This window comes from Pinus tabuliformis, chromosome 1_1 (genome assembly GCF_031772625.1).
Source record: "Pinus tabuliformis cultivar Carrire ecotype Pingquan chromosome 1_1, CPIR1, whole genome shotgun sequence".
In the NCBI taxonomy this organism is placed as follows: Eukaryota; Viridiplantae; Streptophyta; class Pinopsida; order Pinales; family Pinaceae; genus Pinus; species Pinus tabuliformis.
This window is the reverse complement of record NC_142297.1, coordinates 88,489,739-88,508,607: the sequence shown is the minus strand read 5'-3', so window position 1 is coordinate 88,508,607 and position 18,869 is coordinate 88,489,739. Positions and strand designations below refer to the sequence as shown.

Genomic DNA, 18,869 nt, shown 5'->3' with positions numbered 1-18,869 from the left:
AATACTAAAAATTATTACATCATACCAAACTCAATACAACACCATATTTACATAAAAATACGAGAACACACAACATGAATATTATATTACATACCACACAAAACTACCAAAACATACATAAGATTGAATGCACATAACAGTGCGAATTTTCCGTTTAAACTTCATTAAATTTTTTATCTTTTGAAATTACATTTTCAATCTTTCAAAAGGCTTCCACCTTCGCATATAAGATACGAAAAACTTCTAGGTGTTTATATTTTCGCTTTGAATTTTACCAAAAATGAATCCCTAAATCTCCGCTCGTGTTTTGCTACCTGAATCCTTGAATCTTCCTAAAGAGAGTGCCACGGGTGTTTTTCTTACCTACCAACATTTACTAGAAAGAAAGAAATCACTTAAACTCCTGGTGTGAATCATCAAATCCCGTCAAAATTATCTCGCCAATAATGAAGGATTACACTTTGTGCCATCCCATTACGAGGGACGTGTAAGTCTGGTGTTGTAATTTCGGTGCTCTTTCCATGGCTGAATAGGGTTCATTACTATTGGGTTCAGTGTGCACTCGCTCAAATCTAAAGTCAATGCACATAAAGCATTTTATGTGTTTCGAAATCCTGATACGTTCAGCACTTTTGAGTTTTTCTTCTTCTGCGATAGCTCTAATGCTTTATGTTTTTCGTAAAAGTTTAAATTTGTGTTCATCTCCCCATAAATTATGATACATTCATAAACAAAAAACACGTTCCTGGGAACGACAAATTCCAGGCCTCGTGCGTCTAACGTTCCTTCACGATGATGCCGGGGGTGTCGTCACGACGGTGATTATGTGGAAGATTTTACGTGGAACCTTCCAGTAAATGGAGTTATCCGACTGATCGGCGCGGCGAAGGTGAGCGGTTGCAACGACCCATTGATGCATGAACCAGGCCAAGGAAAAAAGGAATCTTGTGTTATATGACCACACATCGCGTTACAGCGCATACACGGTGGTATTCCAGATAGTGATTTACGTGTATGTGGAGGGTTCGCGTAGATAGATAATGACCAATAACAAAATCGAATTCTGATTTGACATAACATAATGGAAATCGGATTTGACTTCAACGCTCTAAAGCAATATAAATGCTCACGGGAGATCGCCACGACGGATTTACCGAGCTAGCGAGACATTCAATTTAATTGTAACAGCAGAGAGGGTGTTACTGCTGCGTTCATCAGGGAGCTTTCGAAGGCAACGAGCTCAACCATTATCAACAATAGCAGCAGCATCCGCAGATTGTGAACATGGCGTGCCTTGCAGCAGGGAATTCTCCCTTGTTCTTGGGATCATGCAGGTCCCCTTCCATATGCGATTATGATACTGAAATATTGGCAGACTCCCCTTCGAATCGCGGTTTCCGAACGCCCAGGATCAACAGCATCAAAGCCAGTTTTGTGGTATCTGGGCTGAGCCCTGTGCTAACCGTTAGAGACGAGAATCTGGTGTGGAGGGAGAGGGGGAACAGCTCGGTCATGAGGTCAGTTTCTACCTGTGTCAATGTCACTGTGGAGAATGGTTAGTTAAAAATAATTAATATTATTTTATATTAATGGAGAAAATGGTTACATTGTTGTAACTTTCTCGCTAGTTTAGGATTAGTTCTTAAAGTTTAGGGGTTTGGGTGCAACTTCCTAATTCTTAGTATTGTATTTATTGATGTAATCTTTCATTGATGATGAATAGAGTGTACGAGAGTGATCTCCCTATTTTGGTGAGTGTAGTCTCTAGGTGCAGGCCACACCTGAGAGTTACATCTCTTTCTTTTCAATTCTGTTCACATTTTATCTTGGTATCAGAGCTCAGATTGGGTGAGCCTGATTTTTTGTCACCTTGTGGCTGAAGTGTCTTTGTAGCTAGCTTACCTATGTGGTAGAATTGCCTGTGTGGCTGGAAGTGCCTTTGTGGCCGCGTGTACACAAAAGCTTTGTGCTCAATTGAGCAGGTGGACTGCAAAACACCTGGCTTGGACTCAGATATTTTTTTCCTGAGTGGAGAGGATATTGGCACGCTTTTTGCACTGACAAAAGCGCCAGAAGGGGGGAATTAGCGCGGATTTGTTGGGATTAATCGCGCCAGAACGTCCAATTGGCGTGGAATTTAAGGAGGAAATCGCGCCAGAGCACCAGAACATCCAATTGGCACGGAATTTAAGGAGGAAATCGCGCCAGCAAAAAATACTCGCATCGATTTTTAATTGGCGCAGATTTTTCGCTCAGGATCGCGTCAACACAAAGAGGATTTTTCGCACGCTGATTGAGGACGCGCCAATCTTCCTTCAAGGGGATCTGCGGGAAGCCTCAACTTCGTTTGGCGGTTTGCAAGGGATGCAGATCGGCGAAGTTGCAGATCTATCCGGGAGAGGTAGATCGGATCAATTTTTTATCAGATCAGATCTTCGGCTGTATTGAAGACACCGAATTTTCTCATTGGAGCGGGAGTGCCAAACACTGTAGATCGGATCGAGAGGTGACATATCGATCTGATAGGTATTATTTTTTTTGTTGTTGGGTAGATTCAGAATGAGTAATACGATGGAATCTTACCTTAATGAGTCTGGTAAACTTAATGGATCTAACTTCACAAATTGGAAGTTTAAGATCCAGACCTTGCTCGAGGATGTGAATGCTTGGTCCATAGTTACAAGCGATGAGCAGAAGCCGAATGGAGGGCCACAGGAGCAAGATTGGGAAAAACGAGAGAACAAGGCCAAAGTCTTGTTGAAGATGTCTGTGAAAGACAATGTTATTGCGCACATCAGAGACTGTAAAACGTCCGCAGACATCTGGACGAAAATCAAAAATCTGTATGAGACCCATAATACGAGCAGAGTCTTGGCACTTAAAAGCAAGCTATTTTCAATGAGGATGGACGAGAGGGAGACTGCGACTGTATTTGTTGCGCGAATTAAAGATGTGAAAGACGGATTGGTGGCCATCAGAGTGGCAGTGTCTGATGAAGATCTTGTTGCAATCACAATGAACGGGATGCGTGATGATTTTCAAACATTCATCACTGGAGTGTCGACAAGGGAGAAAGCGCCCTCATTTGATGATCTCACTGGGATCTTGCAGCAAGAGGAGGAGCGGCGGCAGAACTTGAACCCCCAGAGTGATGATCTTGCGCTGATGGCGAAACGACGATCATCCAAAGGAAGGCAATCACAACAACAACCAAGCAGAAAGGAGGAACATCACATAAGAATCTGCATTCTCATAAAGGTATGCTTGCAAACCATTCTGAAAAGAAATGTTATTATTGTGGAAAGACAGGTCATATACAGAGAGAATGTTATAAGAAGCAAGCTGATGATGCAAAGAGGAGGCAGGCAAATGCAAAGCACAGAGGACACTTTGCTGAAGAAGAAGACTTCAGTCATGAATTTCAACTGTTCACAGTCGACTGTGCCCTTTCAGCATCTAATGAAGATGACATTTGGTATGTCAATTCCGGAGCATCCTCTCACATGACAGGTAAAAAGGAATTTTTTGATAATCTTGAAGAAAGTATAAATGGATCAAAAATATATCTAGGAGTGATCCAGGTGGATATTGGTGGCCACCTGCCAAGTCCACCTGGACCCCCACCATTGTCTTTCTCAGCATTTTCAGTTTCCTTAATTGTAGCACAATTTACTATTTTTAGCAGTTTTTTCGGGTCCTGAACTTCCGGAGCCATTTTGAGGCCCTAAACGAAGTTTTTTGGGGAATCCGGGGGCAACACGAGTCCATGTAATGGACTCGTGTTGCCCGTTCCAACAATGATAGTGCTCGGATAGATCTTTCTAATGAGCTATTGTACGCGTCAAACGGAGATCATATGCCAAAGTTACGACCCCAGGAAGTTGATGTACCAACTTACCCCCAAACGGGACCCACAATTTGGCGTTTCATCTCCTAGGGTTAGGTTTTGGAATGTTAAGGGTTTTTCCATTGTTTCTCAACAATAAATAGGCCTTCGAGCCTCATTGTAACACAGTTTAGAGGCATGTAGCCATCACATCTCTTCTCAGAGATAAGCTACCATCGCCCTAGTTAGTTTATTGCCATTTCTGTTTGTAAGCATATTTCAGTATTTTCCATTTATGAAATGAAGTATTATTTCCGCTGCATCTGTGTGTATATGGTTATCTCTGTAATTTGTTGCGTTCCTGTTTAAATCCGGATCAGTGGTATCAGAGCGGTTTGCTTTTTCTCTGTTTTTCTTTGCATATCCCCAACAAGGTCGGGATATAAGGAGTTAGGGCTTGAACTGGTTGAACCTTTGCAAGACCAGCCTCGCAAATCCCGAAGGCCTCCCATGGCGGACGAGAAGAAATACGAGGGGGCAGGAGATCCCATCAAAATCTTGCTCGAAGAAGCGCTCGAGCGACAACGGAACGCGATGATGGACAGCTTTGCGCAGATCCTTCAGCGGCTACCCAGAAGCGGCGCATCGGCTTCCAACAGCTCCTCTGGAAACGCCACACCCTTTAAGGTACAAGTTAATTTTGAAATCCCCATATTCGAGGGTCAGATAGACGCCGATGCCGTAGATAAATGGTTAAATGTGCTAGAGGGTTATTTTTCTGTTCATGAATTTTCGAGTCGGGAAAAGATTGTTTTTGCTCTTCTCAAAGCAGCCCCCCATGTCAAGGACTGGTGGGAAACCTACTGCGAGCAGAAGGATGAAAGTACTGGCTCACTATTTTCAGCCGCACCCACCTGGGATTCGTTCCGCGATGCCATCAAGGAGCAATGCTACCCTGTCGGAAGCTATGAGGATGAATACATAAAGTGGACCACGCTGCGGCAGGGAAGGGACCAAGACGTGCCGGAGTTCACCAATCTTTTCCATACCCTTCGCACAAAGTTGGGTATCAAGGATTCAGAGCAACATTTGATACTCAAATACCGTGGCTGCCTGCACAAGTACATCCAGGAAGAAATACAGTTCCTAAACATCCCCTCGCTCAGCGCAGCATACCGGTATGCCGTCAAGGTCGAGCAGAAGTTTAAACAAAAGAAGCGAGACTTTGGATCTGCGAATCCAAAGCAGGGGAAAGGTGCCCCTAAACCACAGAACAAAGGACAAAGCCAAGGCGGGACAGCCCAAGACAACCAGCCGAAGCTGCAAGCAAAGAACAACGTCGCGAAGCCGAGAAAGGACACTGGAAAATGGTGCGAGTTCCATAAGAGCTCCACTCACAACACAAGTGAGTGTCGGGCCAAGCAGTCACTGGTGGCTGAGCTAAAGGTTTCAGAATCAGATGCATGTTCCGACTCTGAGTCAGAACCCGATAAGGGGTATGAAAAAGGGAAGCAGATCATTGATGCGGATCCCAGCGCCACTGTTGCTACCGCAAAGATCCAGAAAAATGAACCCGAAGATCCAGAGGAGGAGGAGCGTCTCTTCCACTCCCAGATGTGGGTAAAGGGCTCCCCAATACAGTTCATTGTTGATAGCGGGAGTCAAAAGAACCTCATTTCGGCAGAGGTCGTGAAGCGGTTGGGCTTACCGACCACAGCACATCCACAACCATACACCATTGGGTGGCTTCACCAAGGGCGAGATCTTCGCGTGAGCCAGCAGTGTCGCCTTCCATACAACATCAAGCCCTTCACGGATGAGGTATTGTGTGACATTGCTCCCCTTGAAGTTTGTGATGTATTACTAGGACAACCATACTTGTGGAAGCGACATGTTGTGTATGAATCAAGGCCCCGTGCTGTTATTATTACATTGGGAAATAAGTTTTTCAGGATACCAGAGGTAGCACCACCTGCTGCCATCTCTTTGATTACTGCAAAACAATGCAGTAAGATCATTTCCAAAACCAGGAAATTTGTTTTCCTGATGATACGCCCTCAAGGGAAGAAGAAGACAGTGGCCGCGGCCTCCAAACGGGGTCCCTCTGCACGGCAGCTACAGATGGACAAGATTGCGGAGGAGTACGAAGACATCTTCACCTCCCCGGCAGGGATTCCTCTGCACTGTCAAGTCAAGCACTCCATCGATCTGACCCCAGGTGCGCCGCTACCCAATGGACCAATTTATCGGCGCTCCGTTCTGGAGAACAATGAAATCAAGAGGCAGATTCAGGAGCTCCTGCAGAAAGGTCACATCCGTCCGAGTTCTTCGCCCTGTGGGAGCCCGATAGTGTTGGTACAGAAGAAGGATGGGACGTGGAGACTCTGTATTGACTATCGGGCGCTGAACAAGATCACTTTCCGTAATAGGTACCCGATCCCGCGGATTGATGACCTCCTAGACCAACTAAAGGGGGCGAAATATTTCAGCAAGATCGATCTGAAGTCAGGATATCACCAGGTACCAATTGAACCCTCAGATGTGTGGAAGACTGCCTTCAAATCCAAGGAGGGCCTCTTCGAATGGTTGGTCATGCCTTTCGGATTGACGAATGCTCCTGCAACCTTTATGAGGCTAATGGATGACATCTTGCGGCCATTCACCAACTCCTTTGTAGTAGTATACTTGGATGACATTCTGATCTTCAGCCAGAGTTGGGAAGAGCACCTCCACCAGATCCGACAGGTTCTCCAAACACTGCGGCAACATAAGCTAATTGCCAATTTGGAGAAATGCACTTTTGGCATGACCGACGTTCAGTATCTCGGATACATCATTGATGAACAGGGGGTGCATGTCGATCCAGCCAAGGTCCAAGTCATTCGGGATTGGCCCTCTCCAACCACTCTAACAGAGCTCCGCAACTTTCTAGGTCTTGCCAACTTCTACCGCAGGTTTGTGTTGGGATTTTCTCATATTTCTTGGCCCTTGAGTCAAGTCACCAAGGGCGGGGCGAAAGCAAAATTCTTTTGGTCTGAATCTCAACAGAAGGCATTCAGGGAGTTGAAGGATCGCCTTTGCACGGCACCAGTGCTCGCGTTACCAGATTTACAACAACCATTTGAGGTCGAGACAGATGCCTCTGACTATGCTATTGGGGCAGTCCTTACTCAACATGGACATCCAGTGGCATATCACAGTGAAACACTTTCAGACACAGTCCGGAAGTACCCCACTTATGATAAAGAGATGTATTCCATTGTACAGGCCTGCCGACAATGGAAGCATTACATTTTGGGGAAGGAAACGGTCATCCACACAGACCACCGACCTCTGCAGTTCATACAGACCCAAGGGAAATTGCAGAATGATCGCCATCAGAAGTGGTCTACATACCTGCAACAGTTTCACTTGAATATCAAGTATAAAAAGGGCAGCACCAATAATGTTGCAGATTGCCTCAGTCGACCACCGATCATGGCGCTAACCACCGTGCTCAACTCTTGCGGGCACGAGACTTCTGATTGGCCACTTCTCTACAAAAGCGACCCAGAATTCGGCCACACATACCAGACACTCTTGGAGGGTCGGCAGGTTGCAGATTTTCACCTCCAGGATGCCCTATTATGCCACCTCGGTCACCTCTGTGTTCCTTCAAGCGAGCGTGCCAAGATGATTTGGGAAGCACACTACAGTCGGGCTGCTGGGCATTTCGGGGTCGAGAAAACAGTGGCAGTACTGCAAAACTATTTCTATTGGCCGAATCTTCGACAGGATGTTGGGAAGTACATCCGATCATGTACTGCCTGTGCCATTGCCAAACCGACCATTAAGAAGCAAGGCCTCTATACCCCGTTGCCTACCCCTAGTCGACCTTGGGAATCCATCTCCATGGATTACATGTCAGGCCTTCCTTCCACTAAGCATGGAAATGACTGTGTTTTTGTGGTCGTCGACAGGTTCTCAAAGATGGCCATTATGATGGCCTGCAAGAAGAATATCACAGCAGAAGCCACTGCTAAACTCTTCTTTGAACGAGTGTGGGTGCACTTTGGGATCCCACAGTCTATCATCTCAGATCGGGACAGTCGGTTTCTCAGCACCTTTTGGTCCAGTCTCTGGTCAATGCTGGACACCAAACTCACGAAGTCCACAGCCTTCCATCCTAAAACTGATGGCCAGACAGAGGTTGTCAATAGGATGATTGTGCACATTCTGCGCATGTATAACTCAAAGCATCCACGCACATGGGACGAGAGCCTCCCCTACGTTCAGCACAGCTACAACCGAGCTCTTCACAGCTCCACTGGCCATAGCCCTTTTTAGGTGGGTTTGGGATTCCAGCCACTATGCCCCATTGATGTGGCCATGCCACTTGCAGCTACTCACATGAATTCAGCTCATATCCTGTCCGAAACAGATAAGGCCACCAGCTTCATTGAGCACATCCAACATATTCGCCAGCAGGTCCATGACATTCTTGAGAAATCAAATTCCAAGTACAAGCAGCGACATGATCAATATCGGGTGCCACACAAGTTTCAGGTGGGCGACAAAGTCTGGTTACATTTGCAAAAGGAACGCCTTACTGGAGCCTATCGGAAATTGAGACCACTCCGTAATGGTCCTTACACCATTACTAAGGCTATGGGAGACAATGCATTTGAGCTCAGCATTCCCCCATTCCTTGGCCTGCACCCAGTATTTAATGTGGACCGCCTTCGGCCATACTTTCCACCATTGCTAGACACATCCGACATTGCAGAACAGCTCAAACCCACAGAATTAAATCCAGATTGCATGGAACAAGCTGCAACTGATCGGATCATGGACACACAGATCAAGAACACTCGCCAACAGAATATCCAACTGTATCGAGTTGTCAAAGCGGGGCAACTCCTTCAGCAGGGCAAGTGGCTCACCAGGGAACAAGTTCAGCAGAAGTTTCCTCATCTCATGGAGGAGCTCAACGCAATGGGGACCATTGCTTCCTAAGGGGGGAGGAATGATCCAGGTGGATATTGGTGGCCACCTGCCAAGTCCACCTGGACCCCCACCATTGTCTTTCTCAGCATTTTCAGTTTCCTTAATTGTAGCACAACTTACTATTTTTAGCAGTTTTTTCGGGTCCTGAACTTCCGGAGCCGTTTTGAGGCCCTAAACGACGTTTTTTGGGGAATCCGGGGGCATCACGAGTCCATGGAATGGTGGACTCGTGTTTCCCGTTCCAACAATTATAGTGCTCGGATAGATCTTTCTAATGAGCTATTGTACGCGTGAAACGGAGATCATATGCCAAAGTTACGACCCCGGGAAGTTGATGTACCAACTTACCCCCAAACGGGGCCCACAGTTTGGCGTTTCATCTCCTAGGGTTAGGTTTTGGAATGTTAAGGGTTTTTCCATTGTTTCTCAACAATAAATAGGCCTTCGAGCCTCATTGTAACACAGTTCAGAGGCATGTAGCCATCACATCTCTTCTCAGAGATAAGCTACCATCGCCCTAGCTAGTTTATTGCCATTTCTGTTTGTAAGCATATTTCAGTATTTTCCATTTATGAAATGAAGTATTATTTCCGCTGCATCTGTGTGTATATGGTTATCTCTGTAATTTGTTGCGTTCTTGTTTAAATCCGGATCAAGGAGATGATAGTGGATACGAGATTAAAGGTCATGGGGTGATTTCAGTTAAGTTACCAAATGGAAAAATTAGTCACCTTACAAATGTTTTATATGTACCTGGAATTAAGAAAAATCTGATATTTGTATCCATGATGGCTGATCAAGTTATGCAAGTCGAGTTTTTCAAGACTCATTGTGTGATAAATGATTGCAGAAATGAAATAGTTGCAACAGGCATGCGAGTTGGAAGCCTATACAGACTGGATGCAAAAAGCATACCAAAGCAAGCCATGGTTGCAGGAGGATCGACATCCGAACAACTCTGGCATCAGAGGTTCGGTCATTTGAATTTGCAGGACCTCATGTTATTGCAGAAGAAAGGTATGGTCGAGGGAATCCCTATCTTTCGTAATGTTCATTTAAATTGTAATGGTTGTGCCGTAGGAAAAATGCATAGAGAACTGTTTCCTGTGCATGATAGGAGGAAGGAAACATATGTTTTAGAACTAGTGCACACTGATGTATGCGAATCCATGCAGACGAGGTCGCTAGGAGGTGCATACTATTTTTTGTTATTTACTGATGACTGCACTAGATATTCATGGGTCTATTTTTTGAACAAGAAAAGTCAGACTTTCCAGTGCTTTATAGAATTTAAAACCTTGGTGGAAAAACAGTTTGGTAAGAGTATAAAAATTCTCCGATCTGACCACGGGGGAGAATACAAGCTAAAGGAATTCATGAAATTCTGCAAATCTCACGGGATTGTTCAGCAGTATACAGTGCCACACGCACCACATCATAATGGAGTTGCAGAGCGCAAAAACAAAACCTTGGTGGAGTGCGCAAGGAGCATGTTACAAGGTAAGGGTCTATCTAATAGCTTTTGGGCAGAGGCTATTAATATTGTTGTATATTTGAAGAACAGAAGTCCTACCAGGTATCTAGGCTTCAAAACCCCTTTTAAAGCTCTATATGGATTTAAACCAGCAGTAAACCATCTAAGAGTATTTGGGTCAAAAGCATTTGCCCATATACCCAAAGCTGATAGGAAGAAATTAGATCCTAGAGCTGTGAAATGCATCTTTGTTGGTTATGGCACAGAATTTAAAGCATATAAATTGTTCAATCCTGAGTCTCGTAAGACATTTGGAAGCAGGGATGTAGTGTTTCATGAACATGTACAGGAAGGGAAAGATGACGTTGGTGATGATTGGCACATTCCATTGTTGTTGGAGGAAAGCAGCGAGGATGAAAGAGATCAAGAGCAAAAAGAAGAACAACAAGAAGGTGATAATGCAAGCCCAGTTATAGCAGAAGAAAACAAATTTGAGGTAAGTCCCCTACCAAGGAGGTCAGGTAGGAAGACTCAATTACCATTAAAATTGAGAAACTATGCTTTGATGTCAAAAGTTTTGAACATTGTAGAACCCTCTAATTATAAAGAAGCTAGTCAGTTTAAGGAATGGAGAGCTGCAATGAATGAAGAAATGGAATCAATTCTTAGAAATGATACTTGGGATTTAGTTGAGCTGCCTAAGAATAAAAAACCCATAGGATGCAAGTGGTTGTTTAAACAAAAAATGAATGCAAACGGAAGTATAGATAAGTTAAAAGCTAGGCTGGTTGCAAAAGGATATTCACAGCAGGAAGGTATAGATTTTGATGATACTTTTGCACCTGTAGCAAAGCTAAATAAAATTAGAATGCTTATTGCTTTAGCTACTAAATGTAATTGGGAATTACACCAGCTTGATATTAAATCTGCATTTTTAAATGGTGATTTAAAAGAGGAAATTTACTTAGTACAGCCAGAAGGATATGTAAAGCAGGGGCAGGAACATCTTGTTTGCAGATCGAAAAAGGCTTTATATGGTTTAAAGCAAGCACCCAGGTCTTGGTACAAAAAGGTTGATTCTTTCTTTATAGAGTCTGGTTTCCATAGAAGTTTAAATGACCCAATTTTGTATACCAAGTACAATAACCAGGGGCAGATATTTTGATTTCTTTGTATGTGGACGACATGATTATAACAGGAAATGCAGATGATTTAATCAAAGGAATCAAAAGGCTTATGGCACAAGTTTTTGAGATGAAGGATCTCGGAAGCCTTCACTATTGTCTGGGATTAGAATTATTCAGAGATACTAGGCAAACTTTTCTTACCCAAGGGAAGTATGCCATAAATCTGTTGGAAAATTTTGGTATGGATCAGTGTAGAACAGCAGCGACACCTTTGCAGCAGAATCTGAAATTGAGCAGTGACGATGGCACTAAGGAGGTTGATGCCACAATGTATAGACAGCTGGCTGGCAACCTGATATATCTTACAACAACCAGACCTAACTTGGCATACTCTGTTAGTATGTTGAGCCAATTTATGTCGAAACTGCTTGAAAGTCACTGGATAGCAGCAAAGAGCGTGTTAAGGTATCTTTGTGGTACTGTTAATTATGGGATTTTATACACTGATGTATCTGATGTTACTCTAGCAGGTTTTTCACACTCAGACTGGGCAGGTAACCTGGATGATCGGAGGTCCATCACAGGTTATGCATTCAACATAGGTTCCGGGGTCATAGCTTGGAGCAACAAGAAGCAGAGTATTGTAGCCTTGTCTTCATGTGAAGCTGAGTATCAAGCATTGTGTGCAGGAACGTGTGAAGTGATCTGGTTGAGAAGGCTTCTCAAAGATGCAGGAAAAGAACAGAAGAATCCCACTTCCATCAAAAGCGACAACCAGAGCACCATTAAATTAGCATACAATCCAGTGTTTCACAAAAACACCAAACATATAGACACTCAGTTCCATTTTGTTAGAGAGAAAATACAGTCTAAAGAAATTGCTGTTGTATATTGTAAAACTTGTGACAATGTGGCTAATATTTTCACAAAGCCTCTTGCACGAGTGAAATTTGAATTGTTTAGAAAGATGCTAGGAGTCCAGGAGAACCCTTTCTCCATTAAGGGGGGGAGTTAAAAATAATTAATATTATTTTATATTAATGGAGAAAATGGTTACATTGTTGTAACGTTCTCCCTATTTTAGGATTAGTTCCTAAAGTTTAGGGGTTTGGGTGCAACTTCCTAATTCCTAGTATTGTATTTATTGATGTAATCTTTCATTGATGATGAATAGAGTGTACGAGAGTGATCTCTCTATTTTGGTGAGTGTAGTCTTCAGGTGCAGGCCACACCTGAGAGCTACATCTCTTTCTTTTAAATTCTGTTCACATTTTATCTTGGTTCGAGTGCCCACAAGTGCTCTTCGCCTCAGCTAAAGAGGGCACGTTTGCAAAGACTGGATATTACGCTACAGTTGCCAGACCTATATTCACTGTTCTTAGCAGTGGAGCAGGCGAAGGAGGTTAATGTGGAGGGTTCTCATTATGCGGTTTCAAGAAAAAAGGGTCGGCGAGAATTTATCGAGGACACCCACAAGGCCATTGTCAATGTTCTTGGTGATTCCAAACAGGCCTTCTTTGGGGTTTTTGATGGTCATAGCGGGCGCAAAGCTTCAGATTTCGCTGCCGAAAATATTGGGCAGAATATTGTCAATGCTATGGTCGACATAGGAGACAAAACAGAGAAAGCAGGCTGTTAGAGATGGGTACTTAGCAATAGATGGAAAGTTTTTGAAGCAGAAAGTTGGCAGCGGCACTGCCTGTGTGACTTCTTTGATTATAGACGACAACTTAGTGTTTTCCAATTCTGGGGATTGTCGAGCAGTTTTGAGCAGAAATGGTGCTTCTGAAGCCCCTAGATGTGATCATCGAGCTGGAAGGGAGGACGAACGGCAATGGATATAGAATTTGGGTGGAATTGTGGACCTTCGCCACGGTGTTTGGCGAGTTCAAGGGTCCCTAGCTGTAACTAGGGCAATAGGTGACTCACACATGAAAGAATGGATAACGGCTGAACCGGAGACTAGAAAGATTGAAATAACATCTGATTGCGAATTCTTAATTTTGGCATCAGATGGGTTGTGGGATGCAGTCGGTAATCAAGAAGCGGTAGACATTGCCAGGCCTTTCTGCGTTGAGAAGCAGACTAATTTGACACCATTGGAAGGCGGTCCTATAGCTGCTTGCAAAAGGCTTGTAGAAGTAGCAGTAGCAAGAAGATCACAAGATGATATTAGTGTGATGATAATACAACTCAGACATTTTTGCTGGAAGTAGAATTAGGGTGGATGAGGTGAGGGATGACTGCCATCAAACGAAACTTCAAATAACAACTACCTGGCCCAACTTGAAGGTTCGACTTTGTTGGACTTTAAAACGACTCCGCCCTAAATTTTGATCAGCCAGTAGTGGGAAGAATAAATCCTCCATTCTTTTATTTAAGATGACAAACATCTATATTCATTTTTGTACTGTAATACAACTTAACAGGTCCAATGATTCTTTCTTCAGACTTCTTTCATTCAATTTCAATTATCATATTTGAATTGCCATTGCATTTGATATATACGTTCAACCTCGTAATGGTTCTATGACCAAGCTATATGATGTCAATGTTCACAAGATTATAAACTTTGCCACAAATTACAGATCTTGATGGTTTAAGGAAAGAAGAAGTGAAGATTATAAACTTTGTGACAAATTACAGGCATGGATGGTTTAGAGAAAGGAGCAGTGCAACTGTTGGGTAATTTGTTAAATGGAGGAACAAACATATTGTTATGGATTAAATATGATTCACAATTTAAAAGAACTAACGGGGCTAATTGAACATATCCCCTAGTAAGGAATGTCAAGAAAACCACCATTTACATCTTAAAGGAGGAATCAATGAAAATATTTGTTAGTCGGTAAATGGAGGAAATTTATAACTGACAGAATTGTAATAGATATAAAACTCAATTACAATCCCACAGAGTTGCTAATTGCAGATATTCACCCAAGAAACCGGTTAAAACAATTCCGTCTAGGAATTTTGAAGAATATTATAATGAAGAATACGCGTACACTATTATTAAATTTTAAATTTTATTATAGATTAATAAGAGAAATGTAGAAAGTTTTGAGATTCTAATGATAAAGAAGAATTGTGTATTGTGGATTATCAGAATGAGAAGGTTCATTCTCAGAATAAAATTGAAGAACATCTAGAGTGTACATGTCTTCATCCATAAGACGCCAAGTGTCACGATTAATTGGAAGTTCTATTCTATCTAAACTGTTCATTTGCAGATAATATCCACATTCTTTACAAACACTTTGATTCTCTCTCAAGAATCTGAGATATATCAAGTTCTCGCAATTATCGCATTGAGCCCATAACTTCTTAATTTTAGCGTAATCAATACTTTTATTCTTGTTTTTCTCCGTCTCATTGGCATCCTTACTATCCCTTTCGACCGAATTTTTTTAGTAATGTAGTTATTTTACGCTTGTCTTCGAACCACTCCTTTATAGACATAGAGTTTTCCTTCCATATAAAGGTGAAAATTGTTATTTTTCCTATCTTATTTTGTATGAAGAGAAGTCATATAAGTATAAATACAATGATGAAAATTATTAATCAATAGTGGAATGAATCATTGAGAAATCATTTCCATTCATTATTGATTAGGAATCTAAAGTATCGGTGCAAGATTATGATAGAATACTTTATTCTATTATAAAGAAAAATTCTCTCCTATACCGCAAAATTAAAATTTAAATCTTCTAATTGATCTATGTCCATAAAATAAATAAATAAATATATATATATAAAGTGAGTGTCACCCTAATACAAAAGACTAATTACCTGTCTTTTTAATAAATAAATATAAATAAGATAGTAAAAATCATTATTTGCGCTAGTAAATATTATTGCAAACAAATATTTTTATTAATTTTATATTGAATAAGTTTTCTATTTAAAAAACTATAAAAGACTATATTTTGTGTGATATTTTGACGTTCCATTTAAATAGTATAGCAAACTAATTAGTTTCTCCATAAGATTCCAATGGCGTGGACATTGGTTACGGAGGTCTAAACGAACTTTAACATACAGAGTCTAAACACACTTTGATTTAAGATCTTAGGCATGAATTCATTGAAAACATTAAATAAATAAAGCTATTCATTATGAAATAGTATATTAAATAAAGTTAAAAAATATTAAAATTAGTACAATTATATTACAAATATTAATGCAATTTGTATAGTCTAAAGATTTATAAATATAATTAAAAATAATTATTGTAATAGGAAAAATGTCTTACTAATGCATACATTTATTTGATTAAGCATGTATAAAAAGGTTATAGGTCGATTTTAACTTAAAGAAAAAAAGGAATTACAGATTTTATTGGACTATTTTGCTAAATAAAATTTGTTTATATAAATGAATGCCATAAATAATAATAAGGAATTTATCATGGAGGAATTTATTAGAATTGGAATAATCTCAAATCTCTAAAAAATTGGTGGGTGGGGAGCTACTTGACACCAATCTAATTTATTATTTTTTTAAAAGTCAACGCAACCTAACAAACTCTGTAATACACTACAATCATCCATAACCATTAAGACTAAACATATGTTGATCATATTCTTTTGAGAATCAATTTAAGCTCTCAATTAAAAAAAAAATCAATAAATCTTCATGTACCTTAAACTAAAATAAAATTAAAATCTAAACACACTTCAATTTAACATCACTGATTTATTATAGTAATTAAAAAATTATTAAATAATATTTATTAATTATTATCGTAATTAAAAAATTAACCATAATATAGACTATATTTTAGTTGTTAGTTATTTTATTTATTAGTATAGTAAAATTATAATGTTATTTTTTATCAGAGGATAAATTTTGAAATAATATTTTACTTTTTAGGTTCAATACTTGATGTTAATATTAATTTTATTTTTTAATGCCGATAGCATTATAATACATTTATTATTTACTTACTATTAATTTTATAAATTTTTTATTTACAGTTAATTTTATAATTTTTTTATGATTTTTTAATTAATATTTATATTTAATCATAATATATAATTTAATATAAAACTAATCTTACCTCTTAACATTATATATAAATACAATAAACTAATATTTAAATTAACAAATTAAAAAATAATATATATATATATATATATATATATATATATATATATTATTATTTACATTAATAAATTTAAAAATAATATGTATATAAGAGTGAACACATTATTTCTGGTTTTAATAACTTCTAGTATATTAATAGTAGAAAAGATTCCCACGAATAAGCTATAATTTTACTCAATTTTACAAACTCAGTTTTACTTGACTGTTGTGTAAATGAATTTGACTATATTGAACGTGCATGTTATAGAAGTGAATTTTACTATATTGAAGTTGGATAGGGGAATTTAGTCTGTAATGGTTAACTATTGCAGCCATATAACCAATAAGTTGGTAGGGAAAAGAGTCCACTCTCCATAGTTACATAAACCGTTTTTGTAAGTATCATTTATCCTTTAGTTGGACTAATAGCGCATCCTTTGGGGGATAAAACCTGTTAGGTCACTATGTTATCAAGTTGTGATAATGTCCAAGAAAATAGGTAATTAACTATTTGGACTTTGTAGAAGTATTTGCAGTTTGAGGACGTCTCAGTTGCGATCCCTTTAGTTTATTGTTTCTTTAGATAGTAGCTAGAACTTGAGTCATACAACTAATATAACTTTATGCCAGCAAACTTGATCTTCACTCGGCAATTCCCCTCACGTATAGTGTCTTACCTTGTATAAGTTACACATGCGATTATTTTAACTTGCTCCCCGACATTGTGGGATACTTATGGCTCTTGTGTCACACTCGTTGGAAGGGAGTATTGGTGAAATTGTTATTAAGGAGTAGTAAGAGGGATGGAAACGTAGAAACCCCTTGCTCGGGTGGTAAAGTGGTAAAGTGTGGCTAAAAATTGTGTTTGGAACTTTTTGTTTAAAACTAGAGATTTTTGTAGCACTTTTGAGGGGTGTTTGCATTACTAGAAGCTTGCACTTTGTACATGTCAACATCTTTGGAGCTAGTTTATTTCAGTCAAGATGCCATGTCAACAGGATAGAGTTGGCAACAAGATAGAGTTTAGAGGGGGATTCATATTATTATGAGAAGGCCTGAAGAGAAAAATCTCATAAGCATGCCATGTCAACAGGATAGAGTTGGCAACAGGATAGAGTTTAGAGGGGGATTCATATTATTATGAGAAGGCCTGAAGAGAAAAATCTCATAAGCATCGATATTTGCAGGACTTTGCAGGACGCTACAGTGAGCTTACTCCTGATCCTATCCAGGAAGAAATTGCTAGAGTTGGAGTTGAGAGTGAGGCTTCATCACATAAATCCCCCTTCTAAACCATAAATGTTGGTAGAATATGCTGATTGTATCTTTGATACAAGGCACACTAGAGGGAGATTCAACTAGTACATGCAAACCATTGATTTATTCTGATAGATGAATTTTATTTTGGGGTGAATACTTTATACTATTAGATAAAGTTTATTTTAGGAGACACACTAATTAATACACATGAACATAGGAATGGTGCCCTTCTCTCTTCTCTCTTTGGAGTGCCTCCACAGCCACCTAAATTCCATGGATCACATATTAGATTGTATAGAGCAACACATTGGGTTACCTCCTATGGAAGCACGGGTAAGGAAAAGGCAAAACCACATATTCGTATTGTTGTGTCTAATTCAAAGGCTTCAGAATAACTTCTCATGTCTTTTCTTTACATATTTTCTACTGTAATTCTCTTTAGTCGGTACATCTCACTATTCAACTATAGGTATAATGATTTTTTTATCCTCCTTTTGCTTGCTAGCATCTTAGTCCTCTCTTAGGAGGACCTTTTCTTTGGTTATGGTTTGGACTCCTAGACATTGATTATTGGTTTTATGATGTAATCTCTAATTTTTAGTTAATATAATATTCACTTTACAAAAAATAAATTAAAAAAATAGTAATAATAAAGAAAATTAAAATAATTTAATTTACATTTTAATTTTACATCAACTTTATAGAGAGATAAAGTAATTGAAAGTATAAAAAAATATTACATTATGTGTAATCTTCAATGTTCTATTTACATGTAATATTTGAAACAAAAATATATTAATAACACAAATTATTTTAATGCCAGCAATAAAGAAAATAAGTACACCTATAATTTATTTAATGCTTAATGTGTAATTGATATACAACATCTTTAAAATATTAATAACATTTTTTTTATTTAATGTGGGCTATAAATCAAACATTTGGATATGCGCGTTGAGTAAAAGATTTTAATATCAACTATATAGAGAGAGAGAGACAGAGAGTTTTTATTTCATTAATAGGTATTTTTTAATTCAAGGAATGAGAGAAAGTAGAAAATGAGGGGGAAATGCATTAACTTTTAATGTAAATCATAAATAAAATATTTCAA

The 18,869-nt window shown here is 39.6% G+C and overlaps 1 protein-coding gene across 1 annotated transcript; it reads left to right on the top strand.

Annotated features, from left to right (window-relative positions):
* Window positions 1-1,284: 1,284 nt before the first annotated feature.
* LOC149211781 (putative protein phosphatase 2C 25) lies at window positions 1,285-13,052 on the top strand. The gene is made up of 2 exons (XM_089388478.1): window positions 1,285-1,517; window positions 12,701-13,052. The coding sequence occupies exons 1-2, from the start codon at window positions 1,285-1,287 to the stop codon at window positions 13,050-13,052; spliced, it is 585 nt and encodes a 194-aa protein (XP_089244604.1).
* Window positions 13,053-18,869: the final 5,817 nt, after the last annotated feature.

Coding starts and splice junctions, on each gene's coding strand:
- LOC149211781 (XM_089388478.1), top strand. CDS start 1,285: ATGGCGTGCCTTGCAGCAGGGAATTCTCCCTTGTTCTTGGGATCATGC. Junction 1,518..12,700: donor GGGAACAGCTCGGTCATGAG/GTCAGTTTCTAC, acceptor TCTTGGTTCGAG/TGCCCACAAGTGCTCTTCGC.